Source organism: Pristis pectinata, chromosome 6 (genome assembly GCF_009764475.1).
Source record: "Pristis pectinata isolate sPriPec2 chromosome 6, sPriPec2.1.pri, whole genome shotgun sequence".
NCBI lineage: Eukaryota > Metazoa > Chordata > Chondrichthyes > Rhinopristiformes > Pristidae > Pristis > Pristis pectinata.
In genome coordinates, this window is record NC_067410.1 from 95,891,294 (window position 1) to 95,909,522 (window position 18,229).

At 43.1% G+C, this 18,229-nt stretch overlaps 1 protein-coding gene across 1 annotated transcript in view; it reads left to right on the plus strand.

Moving 5' to 3' along the window:
* Window positions 1–18,229, plus strand: part of LOC127571885 (multiple epidermal growth factor-like domains protein 6) — a 265,342-nt gene that overhangs the window by 203,200 nt on the left and 43,913 nt on the right. The window contains exons 15-20 of the mRNA XM_052018632.1: window positions 5,400–5,528; window positions 6,707–6,835; window positions 8,729–8,863; window positions 10,602–10,736; window positions 12,496–12,621; window positions 16,270–16,401. Coding sequence (XP_051874592.1) covers window positions 5,400–5,528; window positions 6,707–6,835; window positions 8,729–8,863; window positions 10,602–10,736; window positions 12,496–12,621; window positions 16,270–16,401 — 786 coding nt within the window. The remainder of the gene's footprint in view (window positions 1–5,399; window positions 5,529–6,706; window positions 6,836–8,728; window positions 8,864–10,601; window positions 10,737–12,495; window positions 12,622–16,269; window positions 16,402–18,229) is intronic.

Consider the following 18,229-nt stretch of genomic DNA (forward strand, 5'->3'; position numbering starts at 1 on the left):
GATGATTGGTGGGTCAAAAGGCCTGTTTCTGCGCTGGATGACTCTATCTGTAAAGGACGAATATGCCCTTTGCAATTGACTATTATCTGGATTTAGGAATTTTTTGTAGATTATTCCCTGTTCAACCAACATTAATTATTATTGCCTGATAAATATCACCACATACTACAAAACTATGTAGTGACTGACAACCTCTTACATTAAAATTAGCCAGACTGCAGAGTCTCTGAGCTGCTGCAACTTAGTTTGACTGGTTATAAGGACATAGAAACAGATATAGGAGTTAGCCATTCACCCCCTTTTGCCTGCTCAGCCATGTGATAATATCATGACTGACTTTTTACCTCAGTGTAACGTTCCCATAATAAGGGATACTAACTCGTATCCCTTAATTCCCATAATATTCGAGACTTTATTGATTTTTGTAAGGAATATACTCGGAGACTGAATATCCTCAGCCTTCTGAGGGGGACATTTCCAAAGATTCACTACTGTCTGGATGAAGAAATACCTCCTTATCTCAGTCTCAGACTCATACAGAACAGGAACAGAAACAGGCCCTTTGTCCCACTGTTCAATGCTGTCCATCTATATAATCCCATTTACCAGCCTTCTATGTCTTGGCAATTCAAGTGATTGCCAAGATATTTATTGAATGTTGTGGGAGTACCTGTCTTCACCACCCACAAGGCACTGCATTCCAAATTCTATCTCTGTGTGAGAAACTTTCTTTCTCAGATCCCTTCAGACCCTAATGGTCAACTCCATATTTTGATACTTTAGTTCTAAACACCCCAGCATCTACGTCATCAAGCCCTGAGAGTATTCTGTATGTTTCAATGGGATCAACTCTCATTCTTCTAAAGAGAGTATAGGCCCAGTCTGCTTCACCTCTTCTCACAGGACAAACCCACTATCTCCGAAATCAATCTGGTCAACCTATGTTGGACTTTCTCTATTGATGGTACATGCTTCCCTGGGTATAGAGACAAAACCTGTATATAATATTCGAGGTGCAATGTTTTACATTATAAGATTCAAATTAAAAATAGTTTAGAAGTTCCTAAAAGCATGACTTTTGTCTCCTGCAGTTTGATACCTCATTGAAACTCCTTCATTCGTCATCTTATTTGTAAATCTTTCCACCCATATATGACTTGGTGCATTTGCAGCCCAAAGACAGTTTGATGGCGTAAATTGACGGTGACTGTCTGATGGTAGACGCTAGTTAAACGCCAAAGGCACCTAATAAATTAACCTGTGGTAAAAGCTCTCAACCATCTTCACCATATAAATTTGTTCTGATTGACTGATTTGGGAAAACACCAGGGGTACGTAATTGGCCTCCAGAGGCTGAAACAAATCACAGGCTAATGAACTTGCCTCGTGTTTTATGGTCACTTCAAATGTACTTGGACTAACATTAGGATTTTGTTAGATTTAATTGCTAATATGCAAATAACTGGGTCTAATTACACATCTTGAAAATACTAGAATTGCCCTTGAAAATCCAGAGATAAATGGCTAATTCTTCAATGATCAATTCAGTGGATTTGTTTGTGCATGAGGTTGTATTAGTTTGATGAGCAGGCCTTGCTAAATGATTTGAAATTGAAAATGATTCCTGTATCCACATGTAGAACAAGTAATAATCTCTTCAACTCTTTACTCCAGGCTACTCTTCCTAATAAAATCCACAGAAGCGCTTTTCAAGTGCTTTCATTCATTAATACCAGACAGGAGAAATGACTGCAAAGCAATGTACAATTATTTGGAAGTCATTTCCACACAGTTGCCTGGGCAATCTGTGTCCAGTGGTTACATGGGTCTGACTTAGTAAATGTCAGACAAATGAAGTATATAAAGAGGTTGCGCTAGTGTAGCAGTTAGCATAATGCTTTACTGTGCCAGCAACCTGGGTTCAATTCTGGCCACTGTCTGTAAGGAGTTTGTACATTCTCCCCGTGTCTGCGTGGGTTTCCTCCCACTTTCCAAAGACGTACGGGTTAGGAAGTTGTGGGCATGCTATGTTGGCACCGGAACCATGGCGACACTCGCGGGCTGCCCCCAGAGCATTCTACGCAAAGGATGCATTTCACTGTGTATTTCGACGTACATGTGACTAATAAACATAGAACATAGAACAATTACAGCACAATTCAGGCCTTTTGGCCCACAAAGCTGTGCCGAACATGTCCCTACCCTAGAAGTTACTAGGCTTACCCATAGACCTCTATTTTACTCAGCTCCATATACCTATCTAACAGTCTCTTGAAAGACCCTATCATATCAGCCTCTACCACCATCTCCGGCAGCCCATTCCACGCACAAAAATAAAGATATCTTATCTTATCCCTGTTATGAACATATTATTTCCTTTCATTTTTGCCACACTTTTTAGAAAAAAATTAGTTTAGGGTTAGAATTATATTCAAGTTGATTTTGATCCTCTAGAGTTAATGTTTGGGCATGGATTATCTTGCACATCATTTTGGAAGTCATTAACGCTGTAAGTATCACTAACATTGTTAAGAACACAGTCAGGCACAACCTAGCAGGTGAGATGCAAGAGGAAAATTCAGACATAATAGGCATAAGTCAATCAGAATTGAGAATGGATACCATACATAATAGGTGACAAAATGAGTACAATAGTACAGAGGGAAACTGGTCAAACAGATTGAAGCCAATTTAGGCATAGTGTGTCATAGGAGGAAAAATAGGTACAACATAGCAGGAGACCTGGAGTATGATGCAAGCAGGACCAGAGACAAAAATATACCAGCACAACATGATACATTATTGAAGATACAGCAGGCACATCTTCATACACTGTCGGCATGCTAATGATGAATGGAATAGTTGTATTCTCTATATGAACCCAGCTCAGTGCAGAAGGTAGCCACGTCTTTACACTTGAAGATGTACAACCATTACAGACGATCTAATTACAGGTGAGATAACAGCGAGACCTTTCCCATCCACCTGCATTCAGTGCTCATAATGAATGGCTTTATAGTCTGGGTCTGCGAATTGAACCATGAGAGCAGCTGTGTTAAAACTGGTGAGTTAAGCTAGTTTTCAGAGCTCCAATTCATCCAATTACGGGGGTATCAGTTACAGGAAGCTCCTGTCATCAAAGGCCCCGGGAGCCATGCACTTGTCAGTTAAATAAACTCTCTTGCTCAGACCACACTCCCCCCAACCTCTCTCTAATTACTGACAGACTGCATTCTCTCTCTGTTGACTCCTGCTGGGGTAGCTCAATGCAGAACCTTGCAGAACAGCATTGGAAATATCTTGTCCATTGGAGACAACTTTGTTAATATAATATGAGCTTTTAATTATCCTTTTATTACATACCAATTATGTAATAGGATGAAATGAAGCACATCGAGTGGGAGTTTGTTTGTGTGGAACATCTCTGGCTGAAAAGCCAATTTCTCTGTCGGAAGTTCTCTGTAATTGTGTGTATCTGCTACATTGCTCTCTGTCTCTCCTTCTCATTCCCTCCCAGGGCGGTCCAGTGTTCTCAGACTTCTGTCACAAGATTAAAAAGAGAAATGATCATGATTCCAGATCATAGAAGGTTAAATCACCTTACAATTTAAAAAAACTGTATTCATTGAGTTATACAACATGGAAACAGGCCCTTCGGCCCAATTCATCCATGCTGACCAAAATGCCTTCCTGAGTAAGTCCCATTTGCCTCCATTGGGCACATACTTCTAAACCTTTTCCCTCCACGAACATGTCCAAAATGTCTTTTAAATGTTGTAACTGTACCTGCCTCTACCACTTCCTCTTGCAGCTCATACCATATACCCACCACTCTCTGTGTGAAAAACCTGACCCTCAGGTCCCCTTTAAATGTTTCCCCTCTCACCTTAAACGTGCACTCTAATTTTAGACTCCTCTACCCTGGGGAAAAATACTGTGACTATCTACCCTATCTATGCCCTCATGATCTTATAAACCTCTATAAGGTCACCCCTCAGCCTCTCTCACTCCAGGGAAAACAATCCCATCTTATCCACTCTCCTTATAACAAAAGCGGCCCCACTCCAGTGACTCCTGCACCCTCCTCACCACTGATGTTAGTTACCAGGTTGCTAGTTCCTTGTTATCTCTCTCCTTCATTTCTTAATAGTAGGGTCACGTTTGCTACCTTCCAAGCGGTTCTAGAACATGATAACAACTACAGCCATTAACTCCATTGCCATCTCTTTCAATATTCTGGGATGCGGATCATCAGGTCCTTGGGATTGTCATCTTTTAGACTCACCAACTTCTCTGGTACTTTTTTTAAACTAATATTTTTTTCTGTCAGTTCCTCATTCTTGCTAGACCCTTGGTTTTCTGGTATTTCTGGCAGGTTTTTTGAATCTTCCACCAAGACAGGTATCAAGGTGTTGTTTAATTACTCTGCCATTTCCTTATTCCTCACTTTTGGAGAGCTTTAAACTGTAAGGCTTTTCAAAGAGCAATGCATTGTGATAGCTCCTGACTTCACTTGGATTTGCTCTAGCCAACAGTGACAGAGACGTTTCATATGTGCAGTGTTTAAGAACAATTGATTCCAAGTCACTGATCCAATTATGCTCTGCCATTTTCTCTTGCATTCCTCTGCTTATGTGCAAGACTGGGAATTAAAACTGTGGAACTAATTTGTCTAGTTTTACAAGGTAAATCATAAAGTCTGATTTATGGGATACAAATGTACCATCAAAAGACTACTTTGATCTTATTTTTGGTATTCATTCTAAACCTGTGGACAATGTTTCCAAAGATGGTGATTCCATTAATTAGAGGAAGAATTATGTTTCTACATGCAGTGAAAACAGCTTCTCGTGATGAAAGCTGACTTAGCACCATCAAGCAAAATGCACACATTTCGTTATTTTGCCAAAATTCTAAGCCAAGGTAGAGGCAAAACAATTGTCTTTCCAAACAAGTGAATAATGATCCTCTGATTGCTTTGTTGTTTTTCCTTGCAAATTCCAAACTAAATACTGAAATTACCATGGATCAGTAAGATCAATTCCTGTAACACTCACGCAAAGTAGTGCTGGGGAAGTGGGAGAAGCTTGGAAGAGTTTTTGAACTGATTATTTTGTGTTTCTTTCCATTTAAGTAGATAATGTGTTTCTCTACTGCTAAAATATGATGGTTGTAGGATAGCAACAATTGATTATGTGGTTTCTTTGCAGTCAGGGAATAGTGTGTGGGTATAAAAATGGGTGTTATGAATTGTAATTAGTTGCGAGGACGATAGCCCATTGGGAAAACAAGGATTTAATGCCCCCTTTTCTAACCACCCGTTGAGATCACTTCACAGTAATTAGTGACATAAATAAACTTTGACATGTTGTCTGCTGTTGTTTTTTTCCATTCCTTAGCCTGTCCCCAGGGTACCTTTGGGAAGGACTGCAATAACATCTGTAAGTGTCAGAATGGAGGATCGTGTGATGCAGTCACAGGGACATGCCACTGCCCACCTGGAATTGGTGGAGAATTTTGTGAAGATGGTTTGTATCCCTCCTGCTACAAAAATACATTTATTTCGGCTTTCCTAATTTGGACAGAGCCTCTTATTTACAATGTAGTGATCTCACTTCCCAATGTCTTCCTGCCAATCCTTAGATCTTTTTTTCATTCAGTCAAATCTCTGGGATGTAGTTTTCTTAATATGCACATAATGGATTCCCTGAATGCAGCCTGCGCAGGAAAATTGTATAGGAGAGAGGAAGCTCACTTGATTTGCCCTGGGTTTGCAATGCCCAGACAATCCAATACAATCTAGGTCAATACCAGAAAAGCTACGCTCCAGCAGTATGCCTTTATTTCCTTCTCCCAATTCAGTCTGCTCCTATCGCCATCCCAGTTGGGTATGTACTTTGTTTCTCTCTGTCCAGGACAAAGTTACCTGTTAAGTCTTTTTGCACTATTTTTTCAGAGGAAATTATCACCATACAGATCATATGAGGCAGACTATTCAATCTACCAAGGCTTAAAATAGAAGTACAAAGCTTCCCCATCCAATATTTTTCCTATTACTCCAACATACGGTGGCCTTGAATTTTTGCTGTTTAGTGGTATATTTGTGTGTACTGCACAACTGAATTTCTGAGAAGAAATCTTTCATTAAAGAAAATCAGGGCACGTCGCATGAATTGCAAGTCTGTGATTTTCATTCCACGTATCTGATGCCCTAATACGCACACGTGCCCAGAGATGTGTAATTTCATCCAATGATCAGCAATGCGAACTCGGATGCCACTTCTGTGACTGTTGACAGGTCAAACAATGCCTGCTTTATTAATTAAAGGAGACCTTCCTAAGGGTAGGAATCTGCTTCAAGTAGATCCACTTCAACTTTAACTTTTCGGTTCTCTCATTATCTTTGAGTTTCCTCTCGTACCAAGTTCTGAGGTCGACAGTTCTAATTGTTTAATTATTCCATAAATTTATGCAGTTACCCATTCAGACACTGTTTATCCTAGGAACAACTGCAATTTTAATATTCACATTGGATTGGACTGGGAAAAGGTGTAGTTCCAGCATGGATGTAATAAATCCATTCTGGGTGTTTAAATTGGACAGCCTTATCCCCCAGGTTATTAGGATCAGGTTCACTGAGGGTATGTATGCAGTAGTACCAGTGTTGTGCACCAGGGAAGCTCCTTATGATTCTCTTTGTTCTTAGGCTGTCCAAAAGGATTCTTTGGAAAAAGCTGTAACAAGCGATGTAACTGTGCTGGCAATGGCTACTGTCACCGTTTCTATGGGGCTTGTTTGTGTGACCCTGGCCTGTATGGACGCTTCTGTCATTTACGTACGTATGCATTCATTTATATCTAGAATTCTCACAGTTCATGAACAGTAGTTACTTGGCGTTAGACCCAATTACTTGGCATGTTTTATTGTTGGTAAGGGGTGTTACAACAAGGAGGTGTCAGCAGTGAGTACCCTTAGTTCAAGTGCAGCACACACAGATCCAAGTGCCATCTTCTTTGTCCTAATATTATGATCAGAATTTCCTTCACCATATTTTTTCACTACTCACAACTGCCATGTCCCCTTTGACAGATGTGGAATTCTGTGCCATGGACTTTTGCTTCTTCTTACAGTCAGTCTCAAGTTAGAAGGTTAACCTCCTTTATCGTAGTGCCTCAATGGCCTCCTTAAGCATTCTATCTTTGTGCCATTCTGACCAAAGTTGAGTGCACTGGAGGGCTGAACTACCAATTCTGCCACACTTGCCCTGCTTTTGTGGGGTGGGTGCAATACTGCTTGCACCCACCAGAGGGGGCAGCATCTCCACTTTGCCCAACAACAAATGAGAATTCAGATGCCAGACTCTTCCTCCAGGTTTATGGAGATGCTGTGTGTTGTTCCTGCAGGTTTATGTTGGCTGTGGCATTTGGAGAGCACCTCACATGTCTTTCCTGGATGAGTTTCCAGCTTTATGATCAATGGTTACGTAGGATCAGGATCAATAATTGTTGGGGCACCCAGCAAACTGGCAGGCTACTACCGGTGATCCCTTGGCCTGCAGTTTGCTGATGTCACTACCTTACTGTTGCTTCACCCTGTGAATAAAGCAGCCCCAACTGCAGGCTCTTAATCCCTTTTTGTTTTCATCACAATCCCAAATCTTCTCAGCAGCTGAGTCCCACTTGACTGACGTCCTCATAACATTGTGGTCTCTGCAGAGCTCTTTCCCTTTGATTACTGTGTCTTCATACTGTGAAGAAACACTGGCTGGTAAAAGTATTTACCTTGTGCCTGTGGCTTGGAAGTGAAGCACCAGTGAGATCTTCTTAATAGCTCAGCATTTTGCATCTATTGAGAGGTTGGATGCACTTCATACCCAGCCCCTCAGCTTTGTGCTAGGGATGACTGATGTATGCAGAGCAGCCCCATTCATTTGAAAGGAGTCACCAGTCTGGATGCAAAGAAAAATGGTTGCTTTCTTTTAATATTAATATTTTCAATTAATTTAAGTCAGTAATCATGTTTTAATACTTTTATAAAACAAATATTTAAATTCTTCTGAATTGCTTTTAAATATCTCTGATTATCAGGGACATTTAGAAATAGTTGAAAAAAGCTTTGGATAATGCCAGCTGTCAAAAGGCCATCAGAGTAGTCTGGGGGGAGGAGCCTCAGGATCTGTTGCCTGAGGCCTAGTCACAGTTTGCAAATTGCTTCACTTCAAGGAGTTTCCATAGCAGCCTGGCCTCTGGCTCAATTGAACTCACAGGGCCTCCAAAGGTATTGGTTTATTATTGTCACTTGTACCGTACCGATGTACAGTGAAAAACTCGTCTTGCATACCAATCGTACAGGTCAATTCATTACACAGTGCAGTTACATTGGGTTAGTACAGAGTGTATTGAGGTAGTACAGGTAAAAACGATAACAGTACAGAGTAAAGTGTCACAGCTACAGAGAAAGTGCAAGGTCACAACTGTGGAAATCGCAATCCAGGGAGCCTGGTTTAGAGTGTGATTTGTGATCCTTTAGTTTCATTCCACTACTACAGTGGTGTCCTCATGATATCGTACCTGCCTCCTTTCTGCTTTCATCTTGGGAGAGGAAAGCAAGATAAATACCAGCAGATAATGTAAGTGGTGGACTGGCAGGACATTTCTCCTGTTATAATTGCTTTTTCTCAAAGTTACTCACAGGTTCACATGTAACGTGCATTTCTGTTTGTTCTCAGCATGTCCCAAGTGGGCATTTGGACCTGGCTGTTCCATAGAATGTCAATGTGTGCAGGCACATGCAACTGGCTGTGACCCCAAAAATGGCACCTGTATTTGCAAACCGGGTTTCCAGGGCCTTGGATGTGCAAGAGGTACGTCAAAGTTGAGTTTATTGTCATATGCACAAGTACGTGTATGCACAGCTGCAATGAAAAAGCATTTACAGCAGCATCACAGGCACATAACATCAGATAAGCAGCATTCACAAGAAAAACATAAACATAAAGTTGCACAATTTTTACAAGAAAGAACACAAATAGAACAAAAACAAAGTCCATTTTAGTGCAAAGTGGTCATAGTGATGCTAAATTGTAGTGATTAGGGTTTTGCTGGTTGGTTCAGGAACTGAGTGATTGAAGGGAAGTAGCTGTTCTTGAACCTGGTGGTGTGGGACCTTTGACTTCTGTTCCTCCTGCCCGATGGTAGCAGCGAGAAGATGGCATGACCCGGACCGGATGGTGGGGATCTTTGATGATGGATGTTGCGTTCTTGAGGCAGCGCCTCATTGGATACTTGCGATGGTGGGGAGGGATGTACCTGTGATGTATTGGGCTGAGTCCACTACTCTCTGCAGCTTCTTGCATTCAAGTGGTCATACCTGATCAGTGAGTGTGGTGAGCAACTTCTGTCATAAAGACAAGGAATAATACTTTGAATTTACTTGCAGCAGAAAGACTGTATTACACTGGCTGTTCGGCACTGCTCCCATCCACCTCCCAGCAATGATATGCATTGTATTGCATTGTGCAACAATTACCTTTATCATAGAGTTGTAGCATGGAAACAGACCCTTCGACCCATCGACTCTGCGTCAGCCGTCCGTTTTTGCATTAATCCTACACTAATCACATTTCTTTATTCTCGCCACATTCAACTCCCAGATTCCACCACACAGCTACACACTAGGAGTAATTTCACAGTGGCCAATTAACCTACTAACCTGCACGTTTTTGGGGTGCAGGAGGAAACTGGAGCACCCAGAGGAAACCCATACGTGGTCACAGAGAGAATGTTCAAACTCCACGCAGACAGCACCTGAGGTCAGGATTGAACCTGGGTCTCTGGCGTTTTGAGGTAGTGACTCTGCTAGCTGCGCCACTGTGGCACCCACTGGCTATTTATCAATGCTTCACTACATCTCCCAGCCATGATACTGCATCGCACAGCATTGAATTTGGAATTACCTTTCTGTAGCTATTATCACTGGTCCCATACATGTTCTGGCAGAGACACTGCATTACAGCTATGCAACCCTTTTCTGGGCGTTTAGCTCTGCTCTTTACATCTCCTAGCAGAGACAATGAAGTAGGTCACTTAAACACCATCTCACACTGGTGGGATGAGGCATGAGGAGAGGGGAGAAGTAGACATTTGATTAAAAAAAACGATTCATTTTTAGTTTAGGATTACTTACACCTAATAATTATCACTGTAGACATATTGATTGGAGACCTTTTCATCATGATTTTATTAGCTACAATTAGATATTGTTCTGATTTCAAAACTGTTCACCAAAGTAATGTATAAGTTGGTGCGAGTTCAGTTTGAGTTAGCACCATGGCACTTGGGTTTATCCAGGTGTGACTCTGTGCTCTTGAAATGGGGGAAGCACATTGAGGCTGCATCATCCCTGAGTCACACCTCGATAAACCTAAGTGCCATGGTGCTAACTCAAGCTGAACTTGCACGAAAAAGAAGGGAATATTAAATGTATAACAAGTTCTAAGCTCTGCTGTCTATATGATTCAAGAATTGGAATAACAGTGTGGAGTGAAAATGAGAAAACATTTCTCTGTTGTTTTTAAAAGCATTTATTCCTGTTTCCTCTAGATTGCAGCCCTGGTTTCTATGGTGCTGGCTGTAAATTCCAATGTAACTGCGCGGTTGGTGTGCCATGTGACCAAGAGACTGGCGAGTGTCAACACCAGTGCCCACCAGGGTTCCACGGAGAGGGATGTCTACTGAGTAGGTATTTGAGTTGATGTGTTAGGCTGAAGTGATGCAAAGACGTACAATTTGGCAAGGCTTTGAAACTATTATTGCCATAAGCCATTCAGCCCATCAGATCACTGCTGGCTTCCAGTACAGCTATTCCCCTAGCTTATTGCCCTAACCCGGTCTCTCGCTCTCTCTCTCGCTCTCTGTTTCGCTTTCTCGCTCTCTCTCGCTCTCTCTTGGGCAGATAGAGGGGGGAGCAGTGACGCTGGCAGGAAAGATGCTGAACAGGGGAGGAAGTAGTGGAGTAAAATGATGCTCAGCTTTTAAATCCAAGTTTTCATGCTTTGTCACAGAGTTATACAACACAGAAGCAGATCTTCAGCCCACTATATCTATGCCAACTTTTCTGCCCATCTACATTCATTCCATTTGCCTGCATTAGGCCCACATCCTTCTATTCCTTGCCTATTTAAGTGCCTGTCTAATTGTTTCTTAAATGTCGTGATTGTATCCGAGTCCACCGCCTCCTCTGGCAGTGAGTTCCAGATGTTAGCCACTCTCTGTGGAAAAGAACTTTCCCCTCAAATCTGAATCAGGTTTAGAATCAGTATCAGGTTTATTATCACTGACTGATGGCAGAGGGGAAGAAGCTGTCCCCAAAACGTCAAGTGTGGGTCTTCAGGCTTCAATACCTCCTCCCCGATGGTAGTAATGTGAAGAGGGCATGTCCCGGGCGGTGAGGGTCCTTAATGATGGATGCTGCCTTGTTGAGGCGCTGCCTCTTGAAGATGTCCTCGATGGTGGGGAGGGTTGTGCCCGTGATGGAGCTGGCTGAGTCTACAACCCTCTGCAGCCTCTTTTGATCCTGCACTTTGGAGCCTCCATACCAGGCGGTGATGCAGCCAGTCAGAATGCTCTCCACCGTACATTTGTAGAAATTTGCAAGAGTCTTTAGTGACATACCAAATCTCCTCAAACTCCTAAAGCGTGCCACCTTCATGATTGCATCAATGTGTTTGGTCCAAGATAAATCATCCGAGATGTTGACATCCAGGAACTTGAAGCTGCTCCCCCTTTCCACTGCTGACTCCTCAGTGAGGACCTTAAAACTTTTTCCTCTCAACTTAAGTATGCCCTCATGTTTTTTGATACCCCCACCATGGGAGAAAGATTCTGACTGCCTACCCTATCTATGGCTCTTAGGTAAGTCACCCTCTGCCTCCTTTGCTCCAGAGAAAACAAACCTAGCCTATCCAATCCTTCCCCATAATCAAAGTCCTCCAATCCAGGCAGCATCCTGCTGAGTCTCCTCTGCACTCTCTCCAGTGTAACCACATCCTTCCCACAGTGTGGCAACCAGAACTATGCACAATACTGCGACCACAGCCTAATCAGTGTTTTGTAAAGTTGCAACATAATGTCCCCTATTTTGTATTCTATGCCCTGATGTATGAAAGCAAGCATGCCATGTGCACAGCAACATTTCAAAAGCAAAATATTGCAGATGCTGGAGATCTAAGGTTTAAATTAGAACATGCTGGAAGTACTCAGCAGTTAATGCAGCAACAGTGGAGAAAGAAATAATGAAGTTACAATTTAATGTCACAGTGAAATTTCTTTCTATTTTTCTCACACACCTAGCCTAGTTTTCACTCTTGCATCCACTTCAAAGGAGGTGGATCAGAAAGTTTTTTTGTGGCTAACCTTGTCTCTACCTAGTGGTTGGGAATTTTTTAAATCTGTTATTGCAAAAGTCTACATTCTTGTTAACTCCTCTTATTGACAGCTTGTGACTCTGGAAGATTTGGGATTAATTGCAGACAGAATTGTGACTGTGGAGGGGCTTCTTGCAACTCAAGAACTGGACAGTGCATCTGCCCTGCTGGTAAAATGGGACTGAGGTGTGAAGCAGGTAAGTCCCGTCCAAAGGCATCACTATTTGCCTTAGTCCAGAGTTCTCGAACTGCGGTATGCAAGGTATCTCTGAGGGGTGTTGTGTTGAGTGGATTGGTGAGAGGTGGGCGGAAGGATGGAACTGGTTGTAGTGAAGATTGGGAAAGGTGGTCAGGCAGGGAGAATCAGTGGGGAAAATCAAAAAAAAACTGCGGAAATAAAACCAAAAAATACTGGAGGAGGGTCTTCGATCTGAAACCTGACATTCTGAGTTTTTTCCAGCATTTTTTGTTTTTACTTCAGAGTATCGGTGGGGATCGGGTAGATGATCGAGGGAGGTGGGTGGTTCAGTGATCCCTCACGCCAACGTTCTGCTTAACCCAGTCATTGAAAATAATGAAGCAATATACTGGTGATAAAGGAAAGGAAATAGACCCGTTTTAAGGATCATTTAGCTAAAGAAGGAGGATTCATAACTTGCATTTAAGGGATTAAAAAGGGGAAATGTGCGGTGAGAGGATGAGGTGGGTAACTAGTGAATCTGGATAAAATTTGGGAACCACTGTTCCGGTCAATGACATGAAAAAATACAGAAACCTCTGGGTTGGCAGTGTTCACTGATCACAGTAAGTTTGCTGTGAACATGACTGACCACAGAAGGAGACTCTGATTGAAGTAAAATGTTGCCTGGTGAGCAAGTCGGTGGGATCCACTGAGATGCAATGTGATTGGATAAAAATTAACCTCTTCTGAAAGCTGGTTTCATTAAGGTCAGTACAATTGAATTTTGGGAACACAGGACAATGTGTGGCATTGCTACATGTGCACACTTAATGTGAATGACAGAGGATACACTCCCACATTGTGAACTGGGAAAGACAAGAGGCCAGATAAAATTCTAAACCGAGATGGCAAGGTGGGTGGTGATGGGGTCTGTAATCGGGGAAGTACCTCTCGCACCTTTGAGGCAATCAAACCCAATTCTGGAGATGTTGTCTGGCTCTGATTTTATGCTCTGCCAACCTCATATGAATCTAATGAGTCAATACAGGTTCTGAGTGTCCCAGCTGTTGGGAAATAACCTATGGAAGCACCTTTCTCCAGTGCTGTCTCAGCCACCTAAATGTAATTCTCTGAGTGTTCAGTCCTTTGCTTTTTGTTCTTCTTTGGGCCTTATAAAATGGCTACAATACACAAAAAGTGCTGGAGGAACTCAGCAGGTCGGGCTGCATCCATGAAGGGAAATAAACAGTCGATGTTTTGGACCGAGACCCTTCATCAGGACTGGAAAGGAAGAGGGCAGAAGCCAGAATAAGAAGGTGGGGGGAGGGGGAGGAGCACACGCAGGCAGGGGACAGATGAGTCCAGGTGAGAGGGGGAAGGTAGGTAGGTGGGTGGGGGAAGGAGAGAAGATGTAATAAGCTGAGAGGTGATAGGTAGAAGAGGCAAAGGGCTGAAGAAGAAGGAATCTGGTAAGAGAGGGCGGTGGACCATGGAATAAAGGATGAAGGAGGGGAGAGGAGATGGGCAGAGGACATCAAGACAGGGGAAGGGAGCCACAGGAATAAGGGAAGACAAAGGGGTGGGGTTACCGGAAGTTAGAGAAATCGATGTTGAGGCCATCAGGTTGAAGACTCCCAAGTTGGAATATGAGGTGTTGTTATAAAATGGCTACCTTCTTTCCTTAAGTATGTAGCTTACAGACAAGCTTTTCATTGTGAATTTTTTTGGAATAACTGAAAACAGTAAAAAAAAATAAGAACAGAATTCTCCATTTTATTTAAAACAGAAATTATTTCTGTTCCTGTGCATTGCAGCCTTAGTTTCTCAAATTTCAATGTCTGGTTAAACAGAAGAATGCACCGTTTAAACAATCTGCAGGAGGAACTCAGCAGGTCGAGAGAGAATCTGATCCATCTGAAATGTCGACAACTCCTTCCTCCTCACAAATGCTGCTCGACCTGCTGAGTTTCTCCAGCAGATTGTTTGTTACTCCAGATTCCAGCATCTGCAGTCTCTTATGTGTCCAATGCACCATTTATGTGAGGGGTTACTGACCTGACCATCTCCCTCGATCATCTGCCCAATCCCCACTGGTATTCTGTCTAATCACCTTTCCCAATCTTCTTTACAATCATTTCCACTCTTCTGCGACCCTCACACCCACTCTATTTCCAATGTGATTGTCCAACCATGTAGAAGCCACGGCCAAGAAAGCTCACCAGCGCCTCTACTTCCTAAGGAGACTAAAGAAATTTGGCATGTCCCCTTTGACACTCACCAACTTTTATCGATGCACCACAGAAAGCATCCTATCTGGATGCATCACGGCTTGGTATGGCAACTGCTCTGCCCAGGACCGCAAGAAACTGCAGAGAGTTGTGGACGCAGCCCAGCGCACCACAGAAACCAGCCTCCCCTCCATGGACTCTGTCTATAGTTCTCGTTGCTTTGGTGAAGCAGCCAGCATAATCAAAGACCCCACCCACACAGGTCATTCTCTCTTCTCCCCTCTCCCATCAGGCAGAAGATACAGGAGCCTGAGGGCACATACCACCAGGCTCAAGGACAGCTTCTATCCCACTGTGATAAGACTATTGAATGGCTCCCTTATATGATGAGATGGACTCTTGACCTCACAATCTACCTTGTTATGACCTTGCACCTTATTGTCTACCTGCACTGCACTTCCCTGTAGCTGTGACACTTTACTCTGTATTCTGTTATTGTTTTTACCCTGTACTACCTCAATCTGTATGAACGGTATGCGAGACAAGTTTTTCACTGTACCTCGGTACAAGTGACAATAATATACCAATACTAATGAGTGTGCCATGTGACCCTGGAGCATGAGGGTGCATGTAAATACAAATCTACCTTTGCTCAGTGAACCCAAGAGTCAATTTGAAAATAATCATCCATGTGAAATGAATATAGAATCACTAACACAGATGCAGGCTGTACAGCCCTTCAGGTTTGTTCTGCTGTCCCCCACAATCCCACACTTGGCCTGTAATCTTGCAATTCTTTTCTTTTGAGTACTGATCCAATTCACTTCTGAGAACCACAAAAGTGGAGTCTTCTTTCTTCCCTGGGAATGCCACTTTTTATTTCACGTATGTATATACGTAGTGGATGTACATATTTAACTTGGCCGCACTTCAGTTGAATTCTTACTGCAGCATGGATCTGCAGTTCAGATATGGCAGGAGACAACTGACAAAAGGAACACATTGGAAGTAAAAACAAACATACCTTATGCAAAGTAAGTGTAAATAAAGCACAGCAGGACTTCTCAAACCACGATTAACATTCCTGCTTTAAAGTATACTTAGAGCACATCGCAACAGCACATGAAACCGGCACATCTGACCCAAACACACACACAGCACAATCATACAACACAGGTACCAAGCACATCTGTATAATGAATGTACAAAACATGTCTAGAGCAAGGTAGCTTTTTAAACTTGCCCCCCTAATATCAGTGGAAAAGCAGGCAATTTCTAAGGCATGAGGTAAATTTTTACACTGATTTTCCCCATAAGCTGGAGAGCTACACCGCTGTGATTGAGTACTAGGTACATCAGATGCATGCTACTAAAATGAACATGCTGCCAATGTGTAGGATGAATATAAAACGTGATCTCCTATTTGATTACATCAGATTGCCCAACTGGTCACTGGGGCATAAACTGCCAGTTCTCTTGTGAAGTCTGTGAAAATGGAGGCGCTTGCAACAAGGAGTTGGGGACATGTGACTGTCCGGCTGGATTCACGGGATCATTGTGCCAGGATGGTAGGTATCACCTTAAGCCCGCCAATACATTGATACTGTAGGATTGTTTTGTACAGCTGGGATGGCCTGGTTTGACAATACTGCCTTGAATCAGTAAGAGGTATAACGTGGGCACATCTAATTGCTATTTTCAGTTCTTTTAATATTGGCCTTCCCTTTCAGCAGCTCTCTCTAACTTAAACCAATTACGGTGAAACTCTGTTAATCTGATTTAGAATTTTGATGGTGCCAGACGAGTGGATTTTCCGGACTATTGGATGTTACTCCAAAACATTTTAATTCACTTTTGTTTCCAGATATTACACAGTAGAACAATACATTTTCCAATGAACCCAGCAGGTTTAAAGGGTGTGGGAAACAAGGCCCTGGTAAGTTTCAAAGGGGCTGTGGGAAACTGAACCAGGTGAGTTTCGAGGAATGGCCAGAGACGGAGTCAACTCAGTTGTTGGTGTGTGAAAGTGACCATGGGATCTGGAGCCTCAGTGTGCATGTGTGAGGGAGTGCGAGATCCAGGGCCCTGGCTGTGTATAAGGGAGTGTGGGATTTAGGGCACACGTGTGTGTTTGAGGGAGGGTGGGGTCTGGGGCCCCAGTGTGTGTGTGAGGGAGGGTGGGATCTGGGGCCCAGTGTGTGGGGGAATGAAGGATCTGGAACCCTGGGGTGTGTGTGAGGGAGCATAGGAATCAGCACCCAGTGAGCCACTTGCAAAACCATCAGAAGGGGCAGGTGTGGTAGAGTAGCAGTTAGCGTAACGCTATTACAGCGCCAGTGATCAGTGTCCAATTCCTGCCGCTGCCTGTAAGGAGTTTGTAGGTTCTCCCTGTGACTGCGTGGGTTTCCTCTGGGTGCTCCAGTTTCCTCCCAGAGTCCAAAGACGTATGGGTTAGTAGGTTAACATAGAACATAGAACATTACAGCACAGTACAGGCCCTTCGGCCCACAATGTTGTGCCGACATTTTATCCTGCTCTAAGATCTATCTAACCCTTCCCTCCCACATAGCCCTCCATTTTTCTATCATTCATGTGTCTTAAGAGTTTCTTAAATGTCCCTAATGTATCTGCCCCAACAACCTGTGCCAGCAGTGCATTCCACACACCCACCATTCTCTGTGTAAAAAAAAACTTACCCCTGACATCCCCCTTATGTCTTCCTCCAATCACCTTAAAATTATGTCCCCTCATGTTAGCCATTGTCACCCTGGGAAAAAGTCTTTGACTGTCCACTCGATCTATGCCTCTTATCATCTTGTACACCTCTATCAGGTCACTTCTCATCTTCCTTTGCTCCAAAGAGAAAAGCCCTAGCTCACTCAACCTATCCTCATAAGACATGCTCTCCAATCCAGGCAGAATCCTGATAAATCTCCTCTGCACCATCTCTAAAGCTTCCACATCCTTCCTATAATGAGGCGACCAGAACTGAACACAATACTCCAAGTGTGGTCTAACTAGAGTTCTATAGAGCTGCAACATCACTTAGCGGCTCTTGAACTCAGTACCCCGACTAATGAAGGCCAACACACCATATGCCTTCTTAACAACCCTATCAACCTGCGCGGCAACCTCTATGGACGTGGACCCCACGATCCCTCTGTTCCTCCTAACGTGGGTGTAATTGGGCGGTGCGGGCTGTTGGGCCGGAAGGGCCTGTTAAATTTTTAAAAAATTTTTATGTACAGCATGGTAACAGGCCCTTCCGGCCCAACGAGTCTGCGTCGCCCATTTTAAACCCCAAATTAACCTTCCCATACATCTTGAGCATGTGGGAGGAAACTGGAGCACCCGACGGAAACCCACGCAGACACGGGAGAACGTACAAACTCTTTA